The sequence below is a fragment of the Acanthopagrus latus genome, chromosome 14 (assembly GCF_904848185.1).
Source record: "Acanthopagrus latus isolate v.2019 chromosome 14, fAcaLat1.1, whole genome shotgun sequence".
Taxonomy (NCBI): domain Eukaryota; kingdom Metazoa; phylum Chordata; class Actinopteri; order Spariformes; family Sparidae; genus Acanthopagrus; species Acanthopagrus latus.
Window position 1 is genome coordinate 13,550,108 of NC_051052.1, and position 23,126 is coordinate 13,573,233.

At 41.1% G+C, this 23,126-nt stretch overlaps 1 protein-coding gene across 1 annotated transcript in view; it reads left to right on the forward strand.

Annotated features, from left to right (window-relative positions):
* Positions 1 to 23,126, forward strand: part of exoc4 (exocyst complex component 4) — a 111,534-nt gene that overhangs the window by 28,597 nt on the left and 59,811 nt on the right. Inside the window, exon 11 of the mRNA XM_037121209.1 lies at positions 12,834 to 12,930. Within this exon, the coding sequence (XP_036977104.1) occupies positions 12,834 to 12,930 (97 nt within the window). The remainder of the gene's footprint in view (positions 1 to 12,833; positions 12,931 to 23,126) is intronic.

A 23,126-nucleotide genomic window follows, 5' to 3' on the forward strand; every position in this document is an offset into this window, starting at 1 on the left:
AACGATCAAACACTGATATGAAACAAGGCTGCAGCTAATGAAACATCGTCAGTTAATATGTCTCATATTTGTTTTTATTCCGTTAGTTGTTTGTTCTATGAAATGTCAGAAAATGCTAAAAAATGTTTTCTTTTGTCTACAAGCCAAAGATAATCCCTTTACTGTCAAAGAGGAGTAAAGAAACCAGAATATGTTGACATTTGAAATCCCAGAAGCTTTAATGCCACCTTTAGCGTGTTTCTTCTAGTTTAGAACAAATGTCCACTTGGACTTTGGCAGTCACAGATGATGGTTATTGTGACCTCTTGGTATCCCAATTTCGTCAACGCATACCTCAGAAACACCTTGACATAAATGACTACTTGGACTTGACTAGATTTGGTTGGTCAAAGGTCAATGTCACTGTGATCTCACGGCATCCCAACCCAATGAAGGCGATATGTCAGAAGCTTCTTGAGGGAATTCCTTTCAATTTGACGCAAAGATCCATTTAAACCAAAAGGATGAACTGATGAGATTTGAGTGGTCAGAGGTAAAATTTTAAGGTTACTGTGACCTCACATGACACAGTTTTGGCCATAACTTAAGAATTAATATGTTAAAAGAGAAATTTTATAAAAATGTCTCATAGCATAAAATGTTGAAGTTCTGACATTTGATATCCATATCTTTAAAAATTACATAGGTGACTACAAGGAGCTTTCAGTTTTTGTTAATTCTAGTGGCCCCTTTTGGTTCTATTTGTTGTGGAAGTGAGTGGCAGAGAGACCGCAAGATAGATCGCGATGAGGTTATGTATTTATATAAAAATATGTGATCAGACCCGAGCACAGGCTTTAATAATAACTAACTATAAAAAGAGCAGTCTTTTCGCCGATGGTCTTGCTGTCACAGGTCATTTATAATCATCAGAGTAATCACAAGACTGTTTCATAAACACAGAAACGTTCCTTGTTGTCACATTTAACAGATAACTTCATTACAAATATAGTTGGTGATTAATTTTATAGGGGCTCCATGGAACAATACATGTAGAAATGTATTAATCACTATTGTTTGAGCAGATTGTAACATGACATGAAAAATGAAACCTTCCCTGTCTCTCTCGGTTACCTATACAAGCCTGTGGACGAGGTTATTCAATGCTGCTAGACTGTAGATTTCCTTGTCGAGGACTCCTATCCGCTAACATAAACTAACAAGCGGTTTCCAGAACAACGCAGAAGTTCCACAGAGCCTTTAAATGTTGACAACTAATCAATTAATCGATGAACTGTTGCTGCCCTAATATAAAATACATTTTCATGTCGGAGAGGTTGCCGTATGTCTCGTATCTTTGTTCAAGCTCCCAGATCTTTAAATAAGAATCAGAGCAGTGGCGCTTGAATAGAATGTGTGATGATTTTCTAACCTCTCCACAGTCACATATATCTAATGGGTTTGAAATTAATCTGTAATATCTGTAATTTATGTCTCCTGAGTGTTGTAAGGACCCCCGCCATATATCATTACACACATGCACACGGCTACACAGGCGCACACTGTATTCACATGCCTGCCATACACATGCAAACACAGGGGGGATTTAATTGCTTCCCTTCTTCACTGATACATGCCTGGTACGCTTCAATTAATCCGATGCCTCATCTAAAAGACTCTATTACGGCTCCATATGTAGCCACATCTGGAATATGTGTTCCGAACGTATGTAGTGAGACTGCCAGCCCGAGCATGTATATGGTGTTCATATATTCAGCAGATCGTCAGTTGTCTGTCTAAATGTGTATGTAGTGTTTGTGGATGCATTTGCATCCTCTGCAAACCACTACTTCAGAATCACAGAGCTTCCAGATTCAATCACACTCCCTATGAATAAATTATGAAAATAACAATTTTTCCAGCTATAGATGTGTTACCATGCCTCTATGTTCCTCTGCATTTCTCCCAACCACTAGACTTTTACATCCTCGCCCTCAGCTTTTTTTATTGCCTCTCTATGGCGCATGTATAGGCAGCGGATGACTCGAAGCGCCCCAGTGGTCATCTGGCAGGTGAAGTGAGAATATATCCCAACAACTACTGCAGTCAGTAATGCATTTCCAGCCTTTTTAAAAATGTTATTTCTCCTTGTGTCACGGCTGTTCATTGTGCCTCTTGTGATATTGCCTTGCCCCAGGACACATTTGAAGTGACGACACCCCCCCGCCTAAGTGACAGCCATACACAACACCTGCCTACCACCACACAGTTGCTCCAGCTTTAAACAAACAGGCACACACACCAGACATCCTTTTTCCATGGAGGCACGTACATATTCTCCCATTCCCAACTCTCTTCCACCTCTGACCTACTGCAACTCTTTAGATGTATTCATTATCAATTCTATACCAAATCTATTTCACACATTCCCTGTTTTTCTTTTGATATTCAAATAGACTTGTTCACAGGGTGTCCTGGCAAACAAAAAGAACTGTCAGGCTGAGTCCAAACTATCTCACTTCCAATCCCTTTATGCCTTTATGCTCAGTCTAAGATAGAGAAAAAGAAAGCCAACTACATTAGGGGCTTCTTGTTTATGTATAATAGCATCATGTTCCCATGAGAGGAGGAGGAGGAGGAGGAGGAGGAGGGGGAAGAAGATGACGGCTGAGGGGAGACCAGAAGTGGTGTTCCTTGTCAGGTTGATTTGTATACCCCACCAGGGAGGGGAGGGAGAAGAGGTGCAAATGGAAAAATGTCGTGTGGGAGAAGCAGGGTAGAGGGGATGGTGGGTGGGATATCAGGGGTGGGGCTAACAGATGTTGATCGCCATGTCTTCACAGAAGTAACTTGAAGTAGTGGAAACCGCATGCTCCTGACAAGTGACGTGTGATGTTACACACTTTCCCAAACTGGGATTGTGTTTGATGGGGGTGGAAATGTCTTATGTTGATAGGAAATGCTTTTTTAAAATTTCTTTTATTTTCAAAAATGGTGGCAGACAGTGCACTTCAAAAAACAGCATACTCTAGTATCCCATGTTATTTATTCGGACAGCTCCTTAAAAAAAGGTAACTAGATCATTTTTCCACATTAAAGTATGTTTACAGGCCTTGGGTTGTACTACTTTATGTGTGAAAAAAGAGGCATAAAGCTTTTTTTTGTGGCTCTAGACGCAGCTAATCTAATCTGATAAATTGCCTCTAGTGGTGTTGCACATGCTAAAATGCATTGTGTGATGTAGGCACCAGGTTTTGAAATGCATTCCACTCACATAACACCACTGGACGATTTGGACAGTTTAAAAACAAATGAGCCAAATCAGATAAGATATATCACCTCTTTCATTCCACCAATGCAATGCAACCAATAGGCACAATGCAACATAGTCTTTGGGTGACATCACTGGAGGCAATTTATCACATTACATGCAGCTTCCTCTAAAGCCACAAGAGACTGTATACTACCGAACCTGTTAACACACTTTTATGTGGAAAATTGGTGGAATTACCCTTTAATTCTACAAAAAAAACTGCCACTTGCAGATATTCTATGTTACTAATGTAAAATCACTCACTCACCTTTTCAATTATTCTTCACCCGGTCATCCATTCTCTTCATTTGTAGTCGCTAATTCAAGAATGATGGCTGTTCACTCATCTTGTGGAGGGATCAATACTTGACTTCCGCTGACCTTGCAATTATGATTTATCATATTCATAAACGGAACCTTGGATGGAACTCTCGTTGGTGAAAAAGTCAATAATTATTATGGGATTATGGCGCTGGAAAGGGAAAGACACCTGCTTGGCTGCAATTGATGCCTCTCTTTTTTTTTTTTCTTCTCCTCCAGTTTATGCTTGTACACTGATGCTCAGTCAAGATATGATACAGACTGCCTAAAGTAAGCACTAGTCGTATTTCTTTCCCTCCAACTTGCTTAGCTTTTGTGTATGAGAAAAAATGTTACAGACTTGACTGTGGAGTTAGAGTATATAAATAAGTTCAAAAAAGGAATCCAAGTCTTCAGGCCATTCTAAACTCTGGATTGCATCTTACAGTATGTGCTGTAAAAAACGATTCCTTATTTTCAATAAAGTAAATGTCTCTCTTCAAAAACAGAAGATTGAATTAAATGGGCATAAATTAGATAGAAGGGGGGTAATATTATATCTGCCAAGAATTCACAAGTGTTGAGAAAAGTTTGGAAAAACACTTATGGAAATTAAAGAAAATATGTCTTGCACATAGTACAGGGACCTTTTTTTTCATAACTGAATTCAATACTGCTTTTTAACGACTTACCCTGCAGCAAAGCGAAGACTAAGAAAAGATGGATTAACAGGTTAATAGACTTCTCTATGTACAGAATGTCATTAGGATCACCATTTCTGTTTTCAGAAGTGTCCTTCAAATGGCCATTATTCTTAATGGAACGTTACCCACGAAGGCACATGTCATTATCTATGACTGATGAGGGCTTTCATATTGGATGTGGGTGTGTGTGTCCACTACATAAAGAATGCAAGAAGTTATGTCTTTTATGACACGTACGGCATGCTGTAATTGAATGACATGTTGTTACCGAGTCTATGCTTCTGCACAGCACAAGAATGTCAAGAGAACATGACATGTTCCCCCTCCTGCTCAGGTGCCAGACCTTTATGAATCGCTTTGTTTCCGCAGCGACATAACTGGGCTTGTAGATAAAATGCAAGGTACCTCTGTTACCTGACAGGCTATTACTGTGAAAAGACTTTATTTGTGTTCAGCACAAAAGCAAATATGGATCAGCTCTGCATATTGTGGAAAACAGGCACACATACGCACACTGCTGCAGATGTCCTACAATAGCTTTCAGTAATTCTGTATGTGTTGGCCTTGGCTCATCATGTTCAATTTGCTCGTACATAGATTTCAGGGAGGTTGATTGGTAAAAACATTAGAGATGTGATTCCACCCCCTAATCTTTCAAGATATGCACGTGCACACACACACACACACACACACACACGCACACACACACACACACACACGCACACAAATGCAGTGTTGGATTCTGCTGTGGGATCAGTGATTGAATTACAGGAGCTCTGGTGGTAAAATTAGAGTGGAGCATGGAGACAGTGTAGAAAATGCACTGTGGCTTGTAATAATAAAATCAGCGTTTTACTATATCGTACCTCACCAAGCCCCTGGTTAGCACACTGAATGATGGGAGCATGATAATGGAAAAGACATTGCAGGCAGTTATTTAAAGGATGATATTAGAGTTCCCAGCATTTGGCTAATGGTTTCATACATTTGTGGACGAAAACAAAACATTTAGTTAGAATCTTGACAAAATTGATGCTATTACACACATTTTTTGTTGTTTTTTTTTCAGTTCATGTAGCCACTCTGGCTCGCCAGTTTTATACAAAACATGAATCATACAGGATTATCCAAATACAATGAGAAAGCTCATTTTCATTGCCAATCATGGACATGGCTAGTCTGTGCAGTAGGGTTAAGTGATATCTACTGAAGTGTCATATGACGTATCAAACAAACATGCCCATGTTGGATTTGAAAGGGCCTTTGTCTCCGCACCACATGTCTTTAATGTAGTTATATTCAGCCTCTGAAGCTTGAAACAAAGTTAGCCTGCTTGCAATTATGTGGACGCTAAGATAAGAAACCAGTAGTGACAGTAAATTTGACAGCTTTACCTTTTCCAATGACAACGACACGATACAACCTGTTATTCATTGATTTAGTCAAAAATAGAGACATGAAATCAGATAAAAATGGCACAGCTCTGACTTCATCTTCTGAACAGATGTCTTGCCCAGTGGCACAAATTGTATGGTGGCAACTTTTTATTTTATAACAGTGAATTAAAGCAGAAGCTCGTCTATTGCCAGTTTGATTACATTTTAAAGACCCACTGTTAGCTTGGTAGAGGACTGAACACTTGTCTGTAAGATACAGGGAAGCTTTTTGCCAAATATCAACATGTAAATGGCTTGATCTTGCAAAGGCATACTGCAGTAAAACATACATGTCCCCATAAGTCAGATATTTTCACATGAAATCCACCCTGGAAAGTGACGTGCACAGATAAGTTAAACATTAAATGCACTGGGAAGATGGAGGCAGGAAGAAGTGACAGGTGGATGCAGAGGACAACAGAAGGGGAGCACTCTTGTAATAGTTTACACAGTGCAGACATTTAATCAGAGAGAAAGTGCTTTGTGTATTTTCCAAACCTGAGGCTAATGTTAATCAGCATTGGTCTTGTCATCATTGGCGGCTTTGACTGTCACCTCTGTGTTTACTTTTAATCTCAGAACGTCTGATTGGAGGAGATGTAGGGATGAACAAATGAAAACTGGAGGAAGAAGGGAAAACAGGATGGAGGGGCATGTAAGGCTGTAGAGACCTTGGCACCTGTACTGCAGCAGCCTCACTGGTAGCCAGGCAAATAAACAACACACATCCCTCGCTTTCCCAGCATGCAACAGGTTCTTCCGGTAAAGAAGAGCTTGTGCAGCATGCGGTCTTGATTCCCCGCTGGGTCCAATCAAAGATGTGATGACACGTGGTTTTCTGCCCGATTAGTTCTCCTGGGCTTTACACTCACAAACACACACACATGTACTCAATCACTCATATGTAATTCTCTTTTTATGGTTGACAGATTCAAGAGACCATGTCAGTGAAGAGTGTTTTTAAACCCTTGATGATTGGAGTGAGCACGGTGATGCTGGTTCACTTCAAAATATAATGAAATGTTCTCGAGGCAGAGAGCTTTCTGTAATGGGTGCAGTTAAAGGAAACCTTGTGTTTTTACAGACTGTTTTGTCACCTCTGACTTATTTCTTTTAGGGATGATAGTGGTGCTTCATGAAGTTCGTATTTGGGTTGGATAATTGTTTCATGTTTGGTCAGGATCTTCCATCAGATCTCCAGGGGGGTGCGGGAGTTGCACCACAGAAAGCCAGTGAAATGTGTCTGCTTGGTGTGACAATATTGTGACATAATATCTTGCGCAGCATCCTACATTATCATACTTCAAAAGTCAGTTTGAGTTGAAGCAGTTTGCCTGCCATTAATTCTGTTGAGTAATGTTCAATAAAAGTCATAAAATGTTCCACGCAGTAGCCTACGCCACACGTGACAAATATCACTGCATCATGTTCACTTTAACACTATAATGGAATCTTTAGTATCACAATCCAGATCATATCCATAATTTTAACTCCACATATGAAAAGTTTTCGAGAGAAGGCATTTGGAGAGCGGAGATTTGGGGTGTCAAATCAATGGAAAAGAGACAAAAAAAAACTGGTGTGTAATTAAGTATTTTCAAATTCGGTAGTTCCTCATGCTGATTCATGGGACTCAGCAGGTGAACCATGATAAATATCTCCGAAGTTGGTTGACTTTATAAAGATCATTTTTCTGATAGTTGGTTAAAATACATGATCCGATAACCAATCCGCTCAAGCCTAATTTGTTACAATGTTTGACCATCAGTTTTTCTTCACGCTATCTCTGGTGGTGTTTGTGAACCATCAGAATAGTTTTAGATATACAGGTTGGTGTTGCACCCATTCCTTGGTTTTCACTACTCCAGCCTGTCAGCACTGCTTTTTGCATTTGCATTTCGCTCGAAGTACCACTGTGCCAAAGGACACTCTCACAGAGCTGCTAGCATGACTGTAGACTCTGAAACCTGCACAAAGCTTATTTTCTGACACTGCAACCATTTGCCAACAGTTTGAAACTGCACTGTCACTGCTGAAGTTTGAAAGACAAACAACATACATTTCCATCTGTTCGGAAAGGGTTTTTTCCCCAGGAAATGTCCCTTATTTTAGGATGACTTTTCCTTCGTGTCTCTGAAGACACATTTTGCACGATTAATATTCATTCTGCTACTGGAGTGCATTGTTGTCATACCACCACTGACAGATGTGCATTCATTAAACTTAAGACCTCTGAGACACATTGTATGCCACAGTGACGCGTTTAATAATTAATCCAACTCAATTTGCACCTGAATTTATTTATAATATTATTTATTTATACCGTTTATTCTCACCTGAACGGTGGATCTGGTCTCATGGAAGGTGGAGCAGCAGATACCATCCCATCAAATTAATTTTAATAATAGAAGGCTCTCATTAAGACCCAATCAGACATGAAGACAGTCTGAGTGGAATGGGTTGCCCGGAATTGACCAGAGAGTCATACATTATTGACACGGAAATCGTTCTAATTAGATCAGCAGGATTACGACTCCGAATATGTAGCCGGGTGCCAATATTCTGGATTCGTTCACACGCGCGCGCACATGATTAAATGTATCCGATTCGTACGTGGAGGATATTACCTGAATTGATCACACCCAAAGTCATTTTCATAGCATACAGACAGATGAGGCCGTTGAGGTTGAAAATTGGATTATTCTATACAGCGTTTTCTATTTGCACAATTTAGCTCGAAATGTGCAGCGCTGACTAACAGCACAGATTAAGGGCTTCAATCAAAGGAAGAGCACTGTCTCACTCTGCTATTATAGGCCAACACTTACAGTACATACTGTGGAGAGGCGCAGATATTGCTGAATCCTACCAGTCGCATTTGTATTGTGTTATTAGTGCAACGCGTTTGTTTGTGCTTCGATTTCATTTCTGCTTGTGTATTCTTGACCAGAGCGGCCTATTGCCTTCACTTTTGTGTGCCTACGTTGTGTCTGTGTTTGAGGGACACGATTGTGAGTCAGTTACACCAACCACCCGGTCACCTTGCTGCCAGTCCCAATCAGAGTCCAGCCAGAGTGATCACAGGTATCTTTGATCCTCTTGAGTTGACACGAACCCTCGGCACACTGGCTGTGAATGAGATTACAACATGATTGCAACGTTTGCATGCATGTCGGACCGTATTCAGACATGAAAAAGAAATCACACACATCAAAAATACAGATTTTTTCAAGAGCAAAAAAAATTTAAAAATCAAGAAAAAACAATTGCAAACAACTGAGTTCCAACATGCCTTTTAAATCTGCACATTAAGCTCTCAACAAGCGCGGTGGAGTTACAACTATTGCCCATTTCATAGTGAATATTCAGACTTACTTCTCTGTTTGCCACTGTCCTTTTTTCCGTACAGACGCACATTTAAATAACGGACACAAAACCAATCCAAACCACTTGTAAATTAGGGATTATGACTCTTCCTCCCCTCTCCTGTCTGTCTGGATTTCCTCATCTCGCCCACCCTGACACGCTCGCAGATGCACACAGAATCACACTGGTCCCGCGAGACGGCGGAGGGTGTTAAAGAAGGCGTCACACGTTCATTCTTTCCCTGCCTAAATCTGGGCAGGGCCGGAATTCATCACAGGATCAAACCCGTTTCTCATCAAACCCAGGAAAGTGTAGCTAATGCAATTTCACTAAGTCACTGCCTGACTTGATTACATGTGGGCTGGAGAGCGCATGCTAAGGCACCACAGGGGGCTGGAGGGGTGACACTATGTGAATTTGTGAGCATATGGTATCTATGTAGTTTCAGGCGATCCACTTGTTTTAGGCTCTCACAAGCGCACGTGTCTTTCAACCTGTCTGTTTGTTCCTCCTTTAATCCATGGGTGTTTTTATGGATAGAAGTTGTGTGTCATGTCTGCTTAGGTGTGTGTGTGTGTGTGTGCAGACAAACCAGTAGTCCTCAAGGGGGATTTCAGGCAGATTTGGCCACATTAGAATGTGTCACTTCTTCTTTTCCAGCTTCCAGTTGCCGTCCCACTGAGCACCACACCTCTGCACACCCCTCCCACTAATCCCGGATCAGACCACACACCGAGGGACACAAATGCGCAGACACTCGGCCAAACAACGTTAACGAATACTTGAGCACACAAAACGCAGACACACACACACACACACACACACACACAAGCTCCCGCAAACAAAATGGCACTTTTACACAGCAAGTGGAGAGACGGCTAGCAGCAGTTTGGTGGCACCCCGACCTGAAACCAGAGCCACCCTGTCACGTCTAGACAACTCTGAAGAATCCTATGCATATTAATGCAGGCCTATTTAATATTCATCAGCGCCATGCCCTGCTGGCAGCTGGTCCCAGACCCCATGGCTCAATGAGGTCTCTTCCTCGCTCCTTTGTCTGACACGGATGCAGATGTTTAGAGCATGAAATTAAATTGGTCACTGTCATTGGGAATACATACATGGTAGTCAATTTGGTTTGCGTGTGTTTGTGTGTGTGGTTGCCAGTTAGATGTGGCTCTTGGAGCAGACAAGTAATGCTAACTTCCCCAGAGTCTGTGACATGTTGACGTTATTCACGGGAACTTGGGTGTTTGCAAGTTGATGACGAGGAAACAAAAGTTTCGCCAGCTCTTCCCGCGTTGACGATAAGTGAGAGAGAGACAGAGAGAGAGAGAGAGAGAGAATGTGAGGGAGTGTGAGGGAGGGAGTGCATTGGAGGCAGCTGTAATTGAGTCTTAATTGAATTGGCACCAAAAGAAGGATGAATGGATGGAGAGGTGGAGAAAGAGAGAGTTTGAGGGAATCGGACCTCATCTTCGTCGCCACTTAGCAACACAGATGTGAGCTCACCGTGCCGGCGAGATTTCACGGCGACGGATCAGAATCACAAACCCCTCGATTTGAAAGTTTCAGATGGAACCCAAGCTTTTCTTGTCATTTTAATGAAAATACGGAGAGTGTTGTCTCCTATACCTTTCAAATGAAGCTTGTTCCATTAGAAATGTATTATGGAGCCCGGGCACAGGGAACAATGGGTTGATATGCATTTGAATGCAAGGCTAGGCAGGCTGCGCAGGTAATGTGGAACAGGCTCTCGCACTATGGCGAAGTGTCTTTTGTGTTACATCACACAAGCTTTGCAAAGGCCGTATTGGACATGGAAATGAAACAGAAGAAAACAGCAGCGCGAGGCTTTGTGCCAAACTGAGATCTCACCATTTCCGAACACACATGCACACACACCTTCGCTGATTTGGAAAGCCTATCAAAGTAGCGAGGATCACCGTCCTGTTTGATTTTCGTCCACTGGTTCCACTTAACCTACTCTGTACACTCGACACACACACCTCTTTTCAATTTACCAGAATGCAATGGGAAAGTGCATCCACTGTGTTGATGGTATTTTTCTTTCAGGGTCTTCTGAAAAGCAAACTTTTTCCTCAAAGTTCTCCCACACACAGAGCTCAGTTGTAAATGTATCAGACTCCCTTGGTTTTGAATCTAGAGGGTTATTTATTGCATTGTCTGGTTTTCCAGTCTCATGGATGTATTGTTTCTGAGCGCCATGGGACTCAATCATAAACCCAAAACAAGAAATTCTAATGAATAACAATTTCTCCTCTGCATAAAGGCAGAAATGCCACCGTCTCGCCACTTTCACCCTCCATCTCAATTTGCCTCCGAACCCTGTATAAACCTAGACGTCAACATGTGTGTGTGCATTCATGCATAGTGTTCTTCCAGAACCTTTGCACACACACACACACACACACACACACACACACACACACACAACCAGACAGACAATCCTTTTGCTTTGCAGTTTGCTGTATTGACAATGAGCCGCAATTTCTCCTCCATCAATTATATTGATTACTTCAGGATGAGTGGAGGTAATGAGCTTTGGTGTTCTTTCTCTCCCCCATGATCTCGCTTCGTCCCTGTCTGCTGCCCCCCCCTACCTCCACTCCGTTCTGAGCATGTTACGTGGCAATGATTTTCTGATTAACCCTGTTAGCTGCGGGGTTCACCCGCGCAGTGACGCAGGGGCATCGAGCAATATTAGCATGTGGTATGCATCTAGATTTGTGACGGAGAGCTGCACTGATTGAGTGATGTGTTTATTGTGGCTGACAGTGTGCATCTGTACTGACGAAATATTTGAATTATTTATGTAACTGTGTTTCAGATTAATTATTCTGAAACACTGTTACATAAATAATTAAATTAAAACAACACAAAAGTTTCTTTTTTTTTTTTTTTGCTTAAATATATTGATTAATGGCGAGAACATCATTGCTACATGATCTTACCAGGAAGTTAAGAGTTCAGGGTCACCAGCAGGGGTTTGTTAGGATTTGGTGTTTTGCTAAATGACAGAGGTGATGGTTGTTAAGTTTTGAGTCTCTTCAGATCCATGGACCTGCATCTTCTAAATGTTACCTCACATATTATTTGCTCATATCCATTTTACCCTATTGTGCAGTTAAAGCTAAAAGCAGTTAATTTTTCAAACTGTAGGAAGTACAAAATGAAACATTGAACTGTGTAGGGAAGGTCAACAGTCATTTGCTAAAACACTGTTTATCTTGTGGCCCTTATTTTGTGGATTTTTTTATTTATCAAGAATGAGGTTATGAATATGACATAAAAATGATAATCAGATAATAATACACACCAAATTTACATAACAATTTGTTGATAATCTGCACAACGTTAATATATTTATGAATGACACCATACTTCTTAGATGATAATCAAATCACATTTATTTACATATTTACACATTTATTTTATTTCAGTAGTGTAACATTTCCAAAGTCTCAGGTTCAGCAGGTATCAGAGGTGTTTGTCATTAGGTTACTGCACAGAGAAAGGGATTTCCACACTGGTGACAGTGAGGGATGTTCTGAACAGAGGAACTTTGTCAGAGGAAGCTCACTTAACCAATGTTCCCTGAACAGGTAGCAGGGAGTAGTGAGTGCGGCTTGTGTACCCTGTGGAGCTGAACACAGCTTATGTCAGGATATCTATTGTGACATCTTTGGCTGAGCCCTGTCTCCTATGTTCCAGGTGGTGCTGATGACAACCTGATTGAAGGGGGAGAAATGAAGTTTGTGTGCAAGCCAGGAGCGAGAAACATCACTGTGATCTTCCAGCCTCTTCTCAGGTACAGCACCGACTGATACATCCAGTCAAAAATTGATTGGAGCATGGTTTCAAAACGTGTTCGTAGTTTTTTATCGGGAACGTGATCAGCAACACACGAAACAGCAAGACGTCCGCAGGCACTCATGAAAGTGCTGAAGTAGTGAGTCACAAGTTAAGATAAATTAAGTGATAAGTGAATCATAATTTCAAGCCTTTACTGTTAATTTAACAGTAGAAGAAGAATAGAGTGCCAGTACTGCAAAGCAAGGAATCAGTCACAGCAATCTGACAACCTAAAGTATAGTTTTGTTATCATTAAAGTTTTATCCTGGTGAATTGTGTGAACACTGGGAATGTTTATGCTTTTGATGTCGAGCAATACGTGACTTAACCGGATCGGATTAAAAACAAAACTTATAAGTGACAGAACCTGCTGTCTTTACTGGAACCGGCTGCATGAATTCCAGTAATTTTAAGAGGTTCACGTGTGAAAGGGCCAGTAGTGTCATACTCAGAGAGGGATGGACAAGCCTCTCAAGACATATGACGGCTGGGACATGACTCAATACCAGTAAGATGTAAACTAATTATATTACACGGCCTCTTAGCAACCATTTATCGATTTCGGCCTTTGTAATGTTCAGTGGGATATCATAAATCAAACATGATGCAATATACTGTACTTTCTGTTCAAAATGTTTTCTTGATAACATCCAGGAATTGGGAATCGACTACCACCCTCGCTTTTATTTCCCATTAAGTTGGAGTATTGTGAAGGGTTGTCTTTGTCATGATGTTCTGTACGTCTGGTAGTTTTCTATACAGCACTGTGGTCCCAGGCGAGTTGTGTAAATCTAATAGTGAAGCAATTTAATTGAATTTGCCTCTGAGCAGTGATACATTACCTTCTTGGATCCATTAAACAGTGATGTTTCCTACTTCCACACTATGGTACTTTGGCATACATTTCTACAATTTTAAAAACGTGGACCATATTTTTAATGCATTGAGGCAGGATAAGTGTTCCTTTTTAAAAAAAAAACTCTTCGTTCATCCCTCAGATTTGTACAAAGCTGGCAGGTTAACAGATATCTTGACTGTTAAAGTATCTTGCATTCTCAGCCATTGGAGAGCTATAGCTTCACACAGGCCATCTGGGCTGTAACTGTGTTATGATGTAGCTAAGTTGCTTTACTGTTTCTCTCTACTAAGATTCTTTCATCTTACAGTCAGCGAAATACAGGTAGGCTTGGGGGAAAAAGCCATTAAAGACAATGCAAGTCATTATATGTAAAATATAGTTATATTATCTGATACATTTTAATTTTTTTTGATAAAGAGACATATATATTTTTTGTATTTTATAAAATATAAAAAAAATATATTTTTACACTGTTATTTATTTATCTTTATTTTACACATTTATTAATATACTCATTTATTTACACCCCTATGATTCCATACTAAACAGATGCTTTTTTGGGGTTTTTCCTGACCTTTTGTTTAAGCAGACTGGCATTTATGTTTATACCCTGACCACAAAATGTCGGACTGACTACTAAACAATATGGAAATTGTAGAAAATCAGCCCACTCACTTAGTTTAAGCTAGATTGCACTTCATCTATCAGATCCATTTTGCTCTTCATTACATCCCCACTAACTCAAGCCGTATTGTCAGTTGTCATGTTACCTTTTGCTTGATTGATCGATGCTCTTTGAAAGCAAATTACTGGTTTCAGAGAGTAAGGACGTCTCTGCTTGTGAGTCTAGATGCATGTTGCCCGTGTGTTCATGTCCCTTTTCATATGCTTCTGCCGTGAATCTTTCTCTCGGCCGCTCTCTCTTACACACACTCTCTCTCTCTCTCTCTCTCTCTCTCTCTCTCTCTCTGACGTTCAACCCCTGCTCACCGTGGGCCTGGCCAAGCTTTTGTCTGAACAAATGACCAAAAATAAAACGGTGACTAGCTTTCTGCCAACCTCTCCCGTGTTGTCTGTAATGGTTCATATCAATCACACCAAACTGCCTTGCACACAGGGCTCTCTCCTCTTTCTCTCCCTCCCTCCGATCTGCCCTCTCTAGACTTCTAGTGCCAATGGAGCGCTGTTTCTTGCAGATGGTTTTCTAATGGCGGAGCTCTGGCACGCTTCTGATGGATCACTACACCTCCTGCAGCCAGCCATGAAACTCATGGCAGCTTTAATGACAGAAGCAGTTGGGGGTTGCAGCACTGTAAATCAGTGGTGTATGTCTGCGTGTGAGACAACAGGGTATTAATGTTCGATTGTCGAATATTTATTTTCTTTCCCTAAATATATTGTTCTTTATTTTCTTCTTGGATGTCTGATTTTCAAATCTTTGTTGTACCTGGTTTCCAAAGAAGCATAACATCTGCAAATGACACCCTCTGAAATGTTTAGTTTTTCATTCCATTGATTCCCTGGTTGTGTACTTGTCGAGTCAAGTATTACGCTGTACTGTTGGAGCAGTGTGGATTCCATCCTGTGGCTGTATCCAGTTATCTTTTGAATGGAATCTGGTTTTCCGGTATCCAAGTGGCTCACTTTTAATTGGCATGGATTGCCATGGTAACCTCTGCTGCACAGCTAGGCTAAACACTACAGGTAAATACGGTAATAGTTTTAACACCATGAACCTTCCCAAGTTGATAACTTACATTACGTCAGTTATTTTCTATATTAGATACCTTCTGAAATGTCATGTTTAATACCAAATGAGACATGATCTTATTATATATGATTCCCTAATTTGCATACATTTCAGCACCTGAAAATTGGATAAATATATAGTTACATTTTTTGTAAACCTATGAGTCAAAGGGCTTTACACAGGGAATTGTGGATATTTCTTTAAAATACTGTCAACAGTTATAAAAAGAACTATTTTCGACATGTTATTTCAGGAGCACAAATATTCTATAGCTCAGGATATGAATGATAAAATTGGAAAGTTTGGTGTGTGCAAGTGCTTCTGAAGTGGAGATTTCTGTTTCAGGGTATGAGACAAATAACTTTATCATATATCTTTCAAGGCCATTCTTCTTGTAAAGTTCTATACATCTATACAGGTGAAGATAACACCAGTTGTGAAGATCTCATCGATCATCGAATGCATTATCTAATTAAATATCTGTTAATTTGCATACATTTCCAGAACAGAAATCTAAAACCTACATTTGTATTTGGGGCATTTATTTTACAATAATCCGATCAAAACGTGTCAAATAACGTCTTGACTTGTCAGATGAGCTTAAATGTGCTTTTATATTACTTTCAGCAAGTTTTTCCATGCTATTTGGAATTTATTCAGATGTAAGAGTAAGGCTATTCTTATTCATCTCTACTTGTGTGATTACATTTGATCTTTTCGCCTCACTGAATATCACTTTCTGCTGGCGCATTAATCTAATTTCCCTGCGGGTATTACCATTCCATCTTATGTCATATTAAGTACCCCACTCATGTTTCAGATGATGTTGCATCTGATAGGCTTATAATAAAGAAAGTATGTCATGCTTATTGAAGCCACGTAACCCAACGAGAGCCAGACATAGTCATGTGAAGTTACTTCAGATGTCAGAAGGACTTTATTCTCAAGGGAGAGGAATACTTAGGGACCATTCCCATGAGCTACTTAAGTATAACCCCAGTGAGAGCTGTTCCTCCGCTCTCTGCAGGAAGTCATGGGCATTTGGGCATTCGGCTGCACTAAGCTTGTGGCTTGTTACTTATTCTGTTTTGGACAGAATGTCTAAAAGCGGCCAAAGAATATCTGATCCAGAATATGTTGGAGGGATTATGGATCCCACCTGGTCTTGGAAAGCCTGGGGCTCCCCTAGGAAGAGCTGGAGGAGGTGGATGGGGAAGAGGACATCTGGGTTACCTTGGTTGGCCTGCTGCCACTACAGTGTAGTCCTGGCTGAATGCCAGAAAATGGATGGATTGTAATGTGAAGGGGGCTAGTGTGGAGTGGACCCTTCTAATGTACTTGTTGCTCATGTTTGTCTTTCTGTCGATATTCATATTGCCCCTGGGTATATGCCCTCCTGAAGCAGTTGTAAACAGTATGTACATTGCTTTCCTTTTATATACTACGTATTGGTATATCAACTGTGCATGTGCTTACTTGATTTTTGATTCGATTGATTTTTCATTTATTTAGTTTGTGACTACAAGCAAATATGTTTGAGTTGTATTTTGGCGAAGCTGAGGGCAGCTGAAACTTCTTGTCAGCTCTGTTTGAAGCAGCAAGTGATTGAATTAGATTGATTCTGCCCTCACGAGCATAGCAATCTAGCCTGACTTGTCAGGGCAGAGAATGTATGTCTTTAAAGACGCGCACACAATATGGGGGCAGGCGTGGGGGAGTGTTTGTGCATGTAGCAGCCAATTTAGTTTGACTCGTGGGGTCTCCTGCTGACATTTGGGTGGTATTTACACCCCTTGCTCAGGACGAGGTTGGCATTTTGAAAAGCTTCCATGGGCCCCTAATCTCTCCCTGTTCACCTTCCACAGGATGACCAGGCATGGCCATGCCTGTAGATGTATGTGGCAGTGTGTGTTTATGTGTGCAGGTAAATCCTAGAGTCCATGTCTAAGATAATTAATAAGTAAAGTGTTTTTGTAACCCATCCAAAAGCCTTGAAGGTGAAAGTGATCCCGCCGGTCTGTCGCTATTATCAGGCTAGGAGGTGTACTCCATTGGTAACTTCACTGCTGTTTAACATTCCATTGAGTCCAGAGCTCCTCGTTTGAATCGCAGCACTGGCTTATTAAAAAGTACTCATGTTGATGTGCAGATAGTCGAATTCATACAAGGTCTCCTGGAAGTCTGTTCTGAGTGTCCATGGCCGAGCGAGAGAGTGCGAGGGAGAGAAAAGAGTCAGAAGGTTGGAGATTGACAGAGAACGCTCGGGGGAAGCTGAGAGGGAAGGACAATGGAGCAAGCGATGAAAGGAACGAGGAGCGGATAGAAAGCTAGATGACAGGAAAAGGACAGAAGGGCTCTGCCTCCCACCGCTGTTGCCTGTGGTGAAAGCGAAGCGCGCCATGATTCTGCACTAATTTCACACTCTCATTAACTCCCCTCCTGAGCAGCACACACAGACCCAAGACAAATGGAAAGAGCAGGAGTTAGAGGTGAAATAGAGTAGCTTTGAAACAAGTTTTGTGTTTTTGAGCTTTTTCAAATGATTTAGCTGAGACTTGCACTGTTAAAATCTCAAACACAACGTCCAGGGATATGGCTTTTTTTCTTTTTTACATTTTGAAATCCAGTATTTCTCGCAGAAAAATACTTTGCTACGTTGAATAACTGAAAATTAGGAGTCCCTGAGCTCATGGAGAAATATCATTATTCAGTAAGGGGAGCACATAGAGCATTAAAAGTTCAATATGGTCTTTCCGTATACTTGATGCACTATTGCACAGTGCACATTCTGTTTAAACGTACAAATCAAGTTTGCAGCTGTTTTATCACACCAGCGGAGCAATCAGTTGGAAGCCTATGGGTCTGCATGTTTCCATGTTTTATTGTTTACAAATGATGAGCAGACAGAAAAACAAGTTTCGATTATTGCTTTCTCTGTCAGTTGCGCTGCAGCACACTCCCTACTGCAACATGGAAAATGACAGCCTTTACTCATGTATTTATGATCCATTTAAGTCCTGCAATTGCTCTTTTACGATGTTGATCCACTAGGCAGCTTATTAGGCAGCAAGAACGTTACCAGTAGGAGGCAATGAGCTAGAGAACTGAATCAGAATGCTTTTCAAATTCATCCCAGTAACGAGATTGGTTTGATCGGAAATGTCAAGGTTATTTTGACGAGATGGGTGCTTGTAGTTGCCTACTGATGTATCGTGTGTGTGACCTGTTTCAAACATGACAATTCCCACTGTGGCAGAGCTGAAAATGACAAAAATAATTTGTGGTTGAACTCTGACCTTCATTTAGTCAGGCGGCAGCTTCATAATTACTGGTGACAGCTACAGTTTTCCTTCAACAATAACATCTGTAGCCCACCTCAAAGAGGTGTCTGTGGAAAGACTATTAAAATGCAGCATAGTTGTCTGGTCTTAAGTCTTGCTCACACATACATGCGCATACTGCTTTGCTCTGCCAGCCCTTGCTCTCTTTTCTAATCTTTTCTCACTTGTTCAGGAGGATTTTCCTCCGTAAATAGCACTTCTTCCTCTTCTTCTCCCTCTCCTTTTCTAACCCACACCCATTAAAAACTGGGAATCAGCTGGAGAGAGAATTTTTACACTGGAAAGGTCAAAGAGAGAGAGAGAGAGAAGGCGGGGAGATAAAGAAGGTAGAAGAAAGACAGCAACAACAGAGAGACGAGAGCAGATGGGAGGCAATGAAAGAAAAACACAAAGAAAAAAGATGTTAAAAGAAGCAAACAGACAGGTGGGATGAGAATAGAGCGAGATAAGTTAGAAGAAGAAGAAAGAAAATGCAGAGGAATAGAAAAGCTTTTAGATTGCATGTAAGCTGGGTGGCATTTTAGCCTGCTTTAAATTCATGTTGTTTATGTGCACATACACACTTTTCATACATCTGCAATATACAGTACATGGGCAGGAAATGAAAGAGGCAGATGGCAAGGACCTAAACCAGTGGGCAGTTGGGTGTAACCAGTGTGTGTTTGGGTACGCTGATCAGAGGTTCTGAGAAAGAGAACATGAAACAGTTCCCTAAATGATTTAAATCCAAACGTTACAGGCACAGTCACCTTGAGGAAAATTAATACACAGTTAGTGTGAGGAACTAACATTACTAGCACCCCTAACAGTGTTTTCAGAGTTTCTTTTGACAAAATAATCAAAGGAAAATGAAGTGCCTGCCATTTTGATAGATCTCTCAGTCAAAACAAAACACTGAGGTTGGTTGCATGGGATCATGGGAGTTGTTTTCTTCATTGTTAAACAACACTTTTTTGTGTGTGTCATAAATCACTACGTTCCCCTGCATAATTGAATGATAAATAACTGGTGAGCACCTTTACCTCACAGTTGTTTTTTTTTTTAAGTTCTGATCCATAGTATCCATACACTTTGGATTTAAACCTTTGGTTTGGAGTGTACGATGGACAAGCCAAGCCTTCAGCCATGATGACACACTCAGTATTTTGTAATGACTGGAAAGATGCAGATGTGTATGACTGTATGTTATTCTGCCGCAATCAATTTACTATGAAGGGTTTTCATCCCAATCTGCATTCATTTTTTTGTTTTGTTTTGTTTTGTTTTTTACATATTTAGTTACAAAATGGAGCCCAACCAGGAGTGATGAGGAAGTTGGGAAGGCTGTTTGATTTGCAAAGACATGTGCCTATGTAAAGTTTTTGTAAACACCGAATTTGCTCCTACTTACATAAAGCTCTAACTAAACTTCACCATTATAAAACAGCAACCAACAGTGGAAAACAAAAATACAAAAGGGGCAGAGCAGCAGAAGATTTATGGAAAATAAAGGAGTGTACAGGGGAGGAAAGCTGCTGGTTGTCTGCAGAGCACAATGCCAGTTAGCTATGAATCTGCCAGGTGCTCCTACCTGTCACCTGCTGCAGCACCGCCGTATCTTTATTCTTTTATCTCTCTGATGCCCTCAGCACAGGACAACGCACATATGCACACACACACACGCGCACGCATACACACACACACATCATGTTGTAAATAATACTGCTGGGTTTTATCGCTTTCCAAAAGTGCAACTTCAGCCACTTTCTAGAGAGGTGCCGAGTTTTCAATCTCCTCATGTCTTACATGCACACGCATGCACAGAGACAGACACACACACACTGTGGGCATGACACACACAAGAACACACATGCACCAGATATTGTGCAGGAGATTAGATCCATCATTGCGGGGGTCTTTTCTCTGGCTATAGAAGGTGGATAAACTCTTTGATTGTGTTTATCCATCCCATAATGGAATCAGACTCGGTTCCCAGGGCAACCTGTCCAACAGACTCATGTGAAGCAGACAGTCGTCAGTTGGAGCTTAAGGGGGTCTAGTTTGTCTGAACGCTCAGCAGTCGACTTCTTATGAAGTCGGATTTGAAAGTCCCTGTGGTTTTAGGTCCGTGTGGGGGAAAATAGGAGGAATTGTTGCCTGGTCAGTTTAGACGTAGATATTGTGCCGGGACACAAAGACAAACATGTACAACACACACACACACACACACACACACACACACACACACACACACACACACACACACACACACACACACACACACAGTTAGGTCTTTGAAGCTTTTCCAGATGACCAGGTCATAATCACACAGATGTTCACACAGTCATGCTGTCCCTGTCGATGTTGTTTCCCCACAGTGCCTGATTGTCTCTGATTGGCTGCTTTTGAAAGAGATTAGATTGTATTCTCTGGAGATTTGTAGGTTTGCGTGTGTGCCTTTCGTGTATTGTGTTACCAACAATAATTTAATGAAATGAGAGTCTCCATTTTTTGAATGCATGATAATTTAATTCAACCTAATATGGTTCTACAGACCTGTTGCAATGAAAGGACAGCAGTGGGAAGGCAGAATGCCCTGAATGCTTATCGAATAAATACCAGAGGGAGCTGGAGCCAAGAACAGAATTACTGAGCCTCAGTGTGGAGATGTTTTCAACATGTGTTACTTTCTCTTCTCACATTTCTGTTTGTCTCCTTTTTTCTGTAATTTCCTGCATTTTTCAGGGATGTAATCAGCCAAGCTAAGATCGAAAACTGGGACAGCGTTTTACTCCCCTGGCTGAGATCCTGAAAAAAAAATCATATACTCTATTTATAAAGAACTGTATTCTGTGTTTCTTATCTTCCCCTGTCCGTCTGAGAGTAATGTCAAGGTAAAGACAGAGTGCCGGAGATGGGTGATTTACAGATATTCTCTTGTTGCTGTCCCACACATTTCCCTCTGTTTTCTCCTTTGAATTCAGCCTCAGTCGTCCGTCTTCCGTCTTTCCATCCTTCTATCCCTTGACAACATGAGCTGCCACTCTGTGTTACTGTCACATGAGCGAGCGCCAGCCCCCACATCACAGCAGCCTTTGATTGGCCAGGCCTTTCCAGGTCGGTGAGCTGCTGCCTGATAATAACCTTGTTTGATTGCTGGAGCAGAGATGTAATTGATTGATCTGCTCACCCTGTCTGGGGCCGGTCTTCTGAAGTAACCTGTGCGGATGTGTGGGTGTGTGCTGGAGTGGGGGTTGGCTGATTGTCGAGGGGAGCTTTAGATAAGCATACATGCGCACACAAACCTCAGCCTGCACCGATGCAAACACATCCACACGTACCCACACAGCTCTGTTACTGTAGTTTGATATGCAGTGTATACCAGAGGTGGGCTGATGAGCCAGAGAGTTTGAAGCAGTTTGTTTTTTAAACTCTTTTTCCCAGCACATCTGCCCTGTGCACCTCTCTAAACAAACCCCAGCAACCAATCAACAAGTCATTAAACCTCATTAAAATTCTCCAACTCCCGCTGAAAGCAGTGTTTGTGATCTCCTAATTGGTGGTTACATAAGTTAGTCCATCTTTCTGGATAGTTAATTATTCTCAAAGATAGATGGTCTCGACTCAGTGCAGCATCTAATCCAATTGTTACTAAACAGACTCCAGGTATTTCTAAGAGACAGTGCTTCAGAGTTAATAACTGGAAAATAAATGGTGGACATTTGTCCTTTTTGTCTGTTTGTGAGGGAAATTTCAAGGTCTACAGGCTAACTAAGGTTATGATTTGTTGTTTTTGTGGTCTCTAACCAATTTTATTGCTAGGCTGTCCAGCTAATGGCTGATTCATGTCGCACAGAGAGTTGGATGGAAGTATAAAAAGCCACTTGTTGCCACTCTTGTCTTCGTTTTGTACATTTTCCTCTGCTCATCTCCTTTTGAAAGGATCTCTTTGGTGTTTACCTAATTTCTTTCTTTCTTTCTTTTTTTTTTTTAAAAACCATTCTGGCTCAGTCTGGTTACTTCTTACTAACTCTGGTTATAATGTTTACAAACATATCCTCAAATTGAATCATCATGGACTTTTTTTTGAAAATCAAAACTTTGCAAAGGACAGCACATACATTTTTAAAAGAGATGGATACTTCTCCTCTTTTGTCCTTCCTCCCCTATCAGTGGTGATTTCATCCCCGACCAGTCATGCTGGAGTCATGGTGTGCCCATTG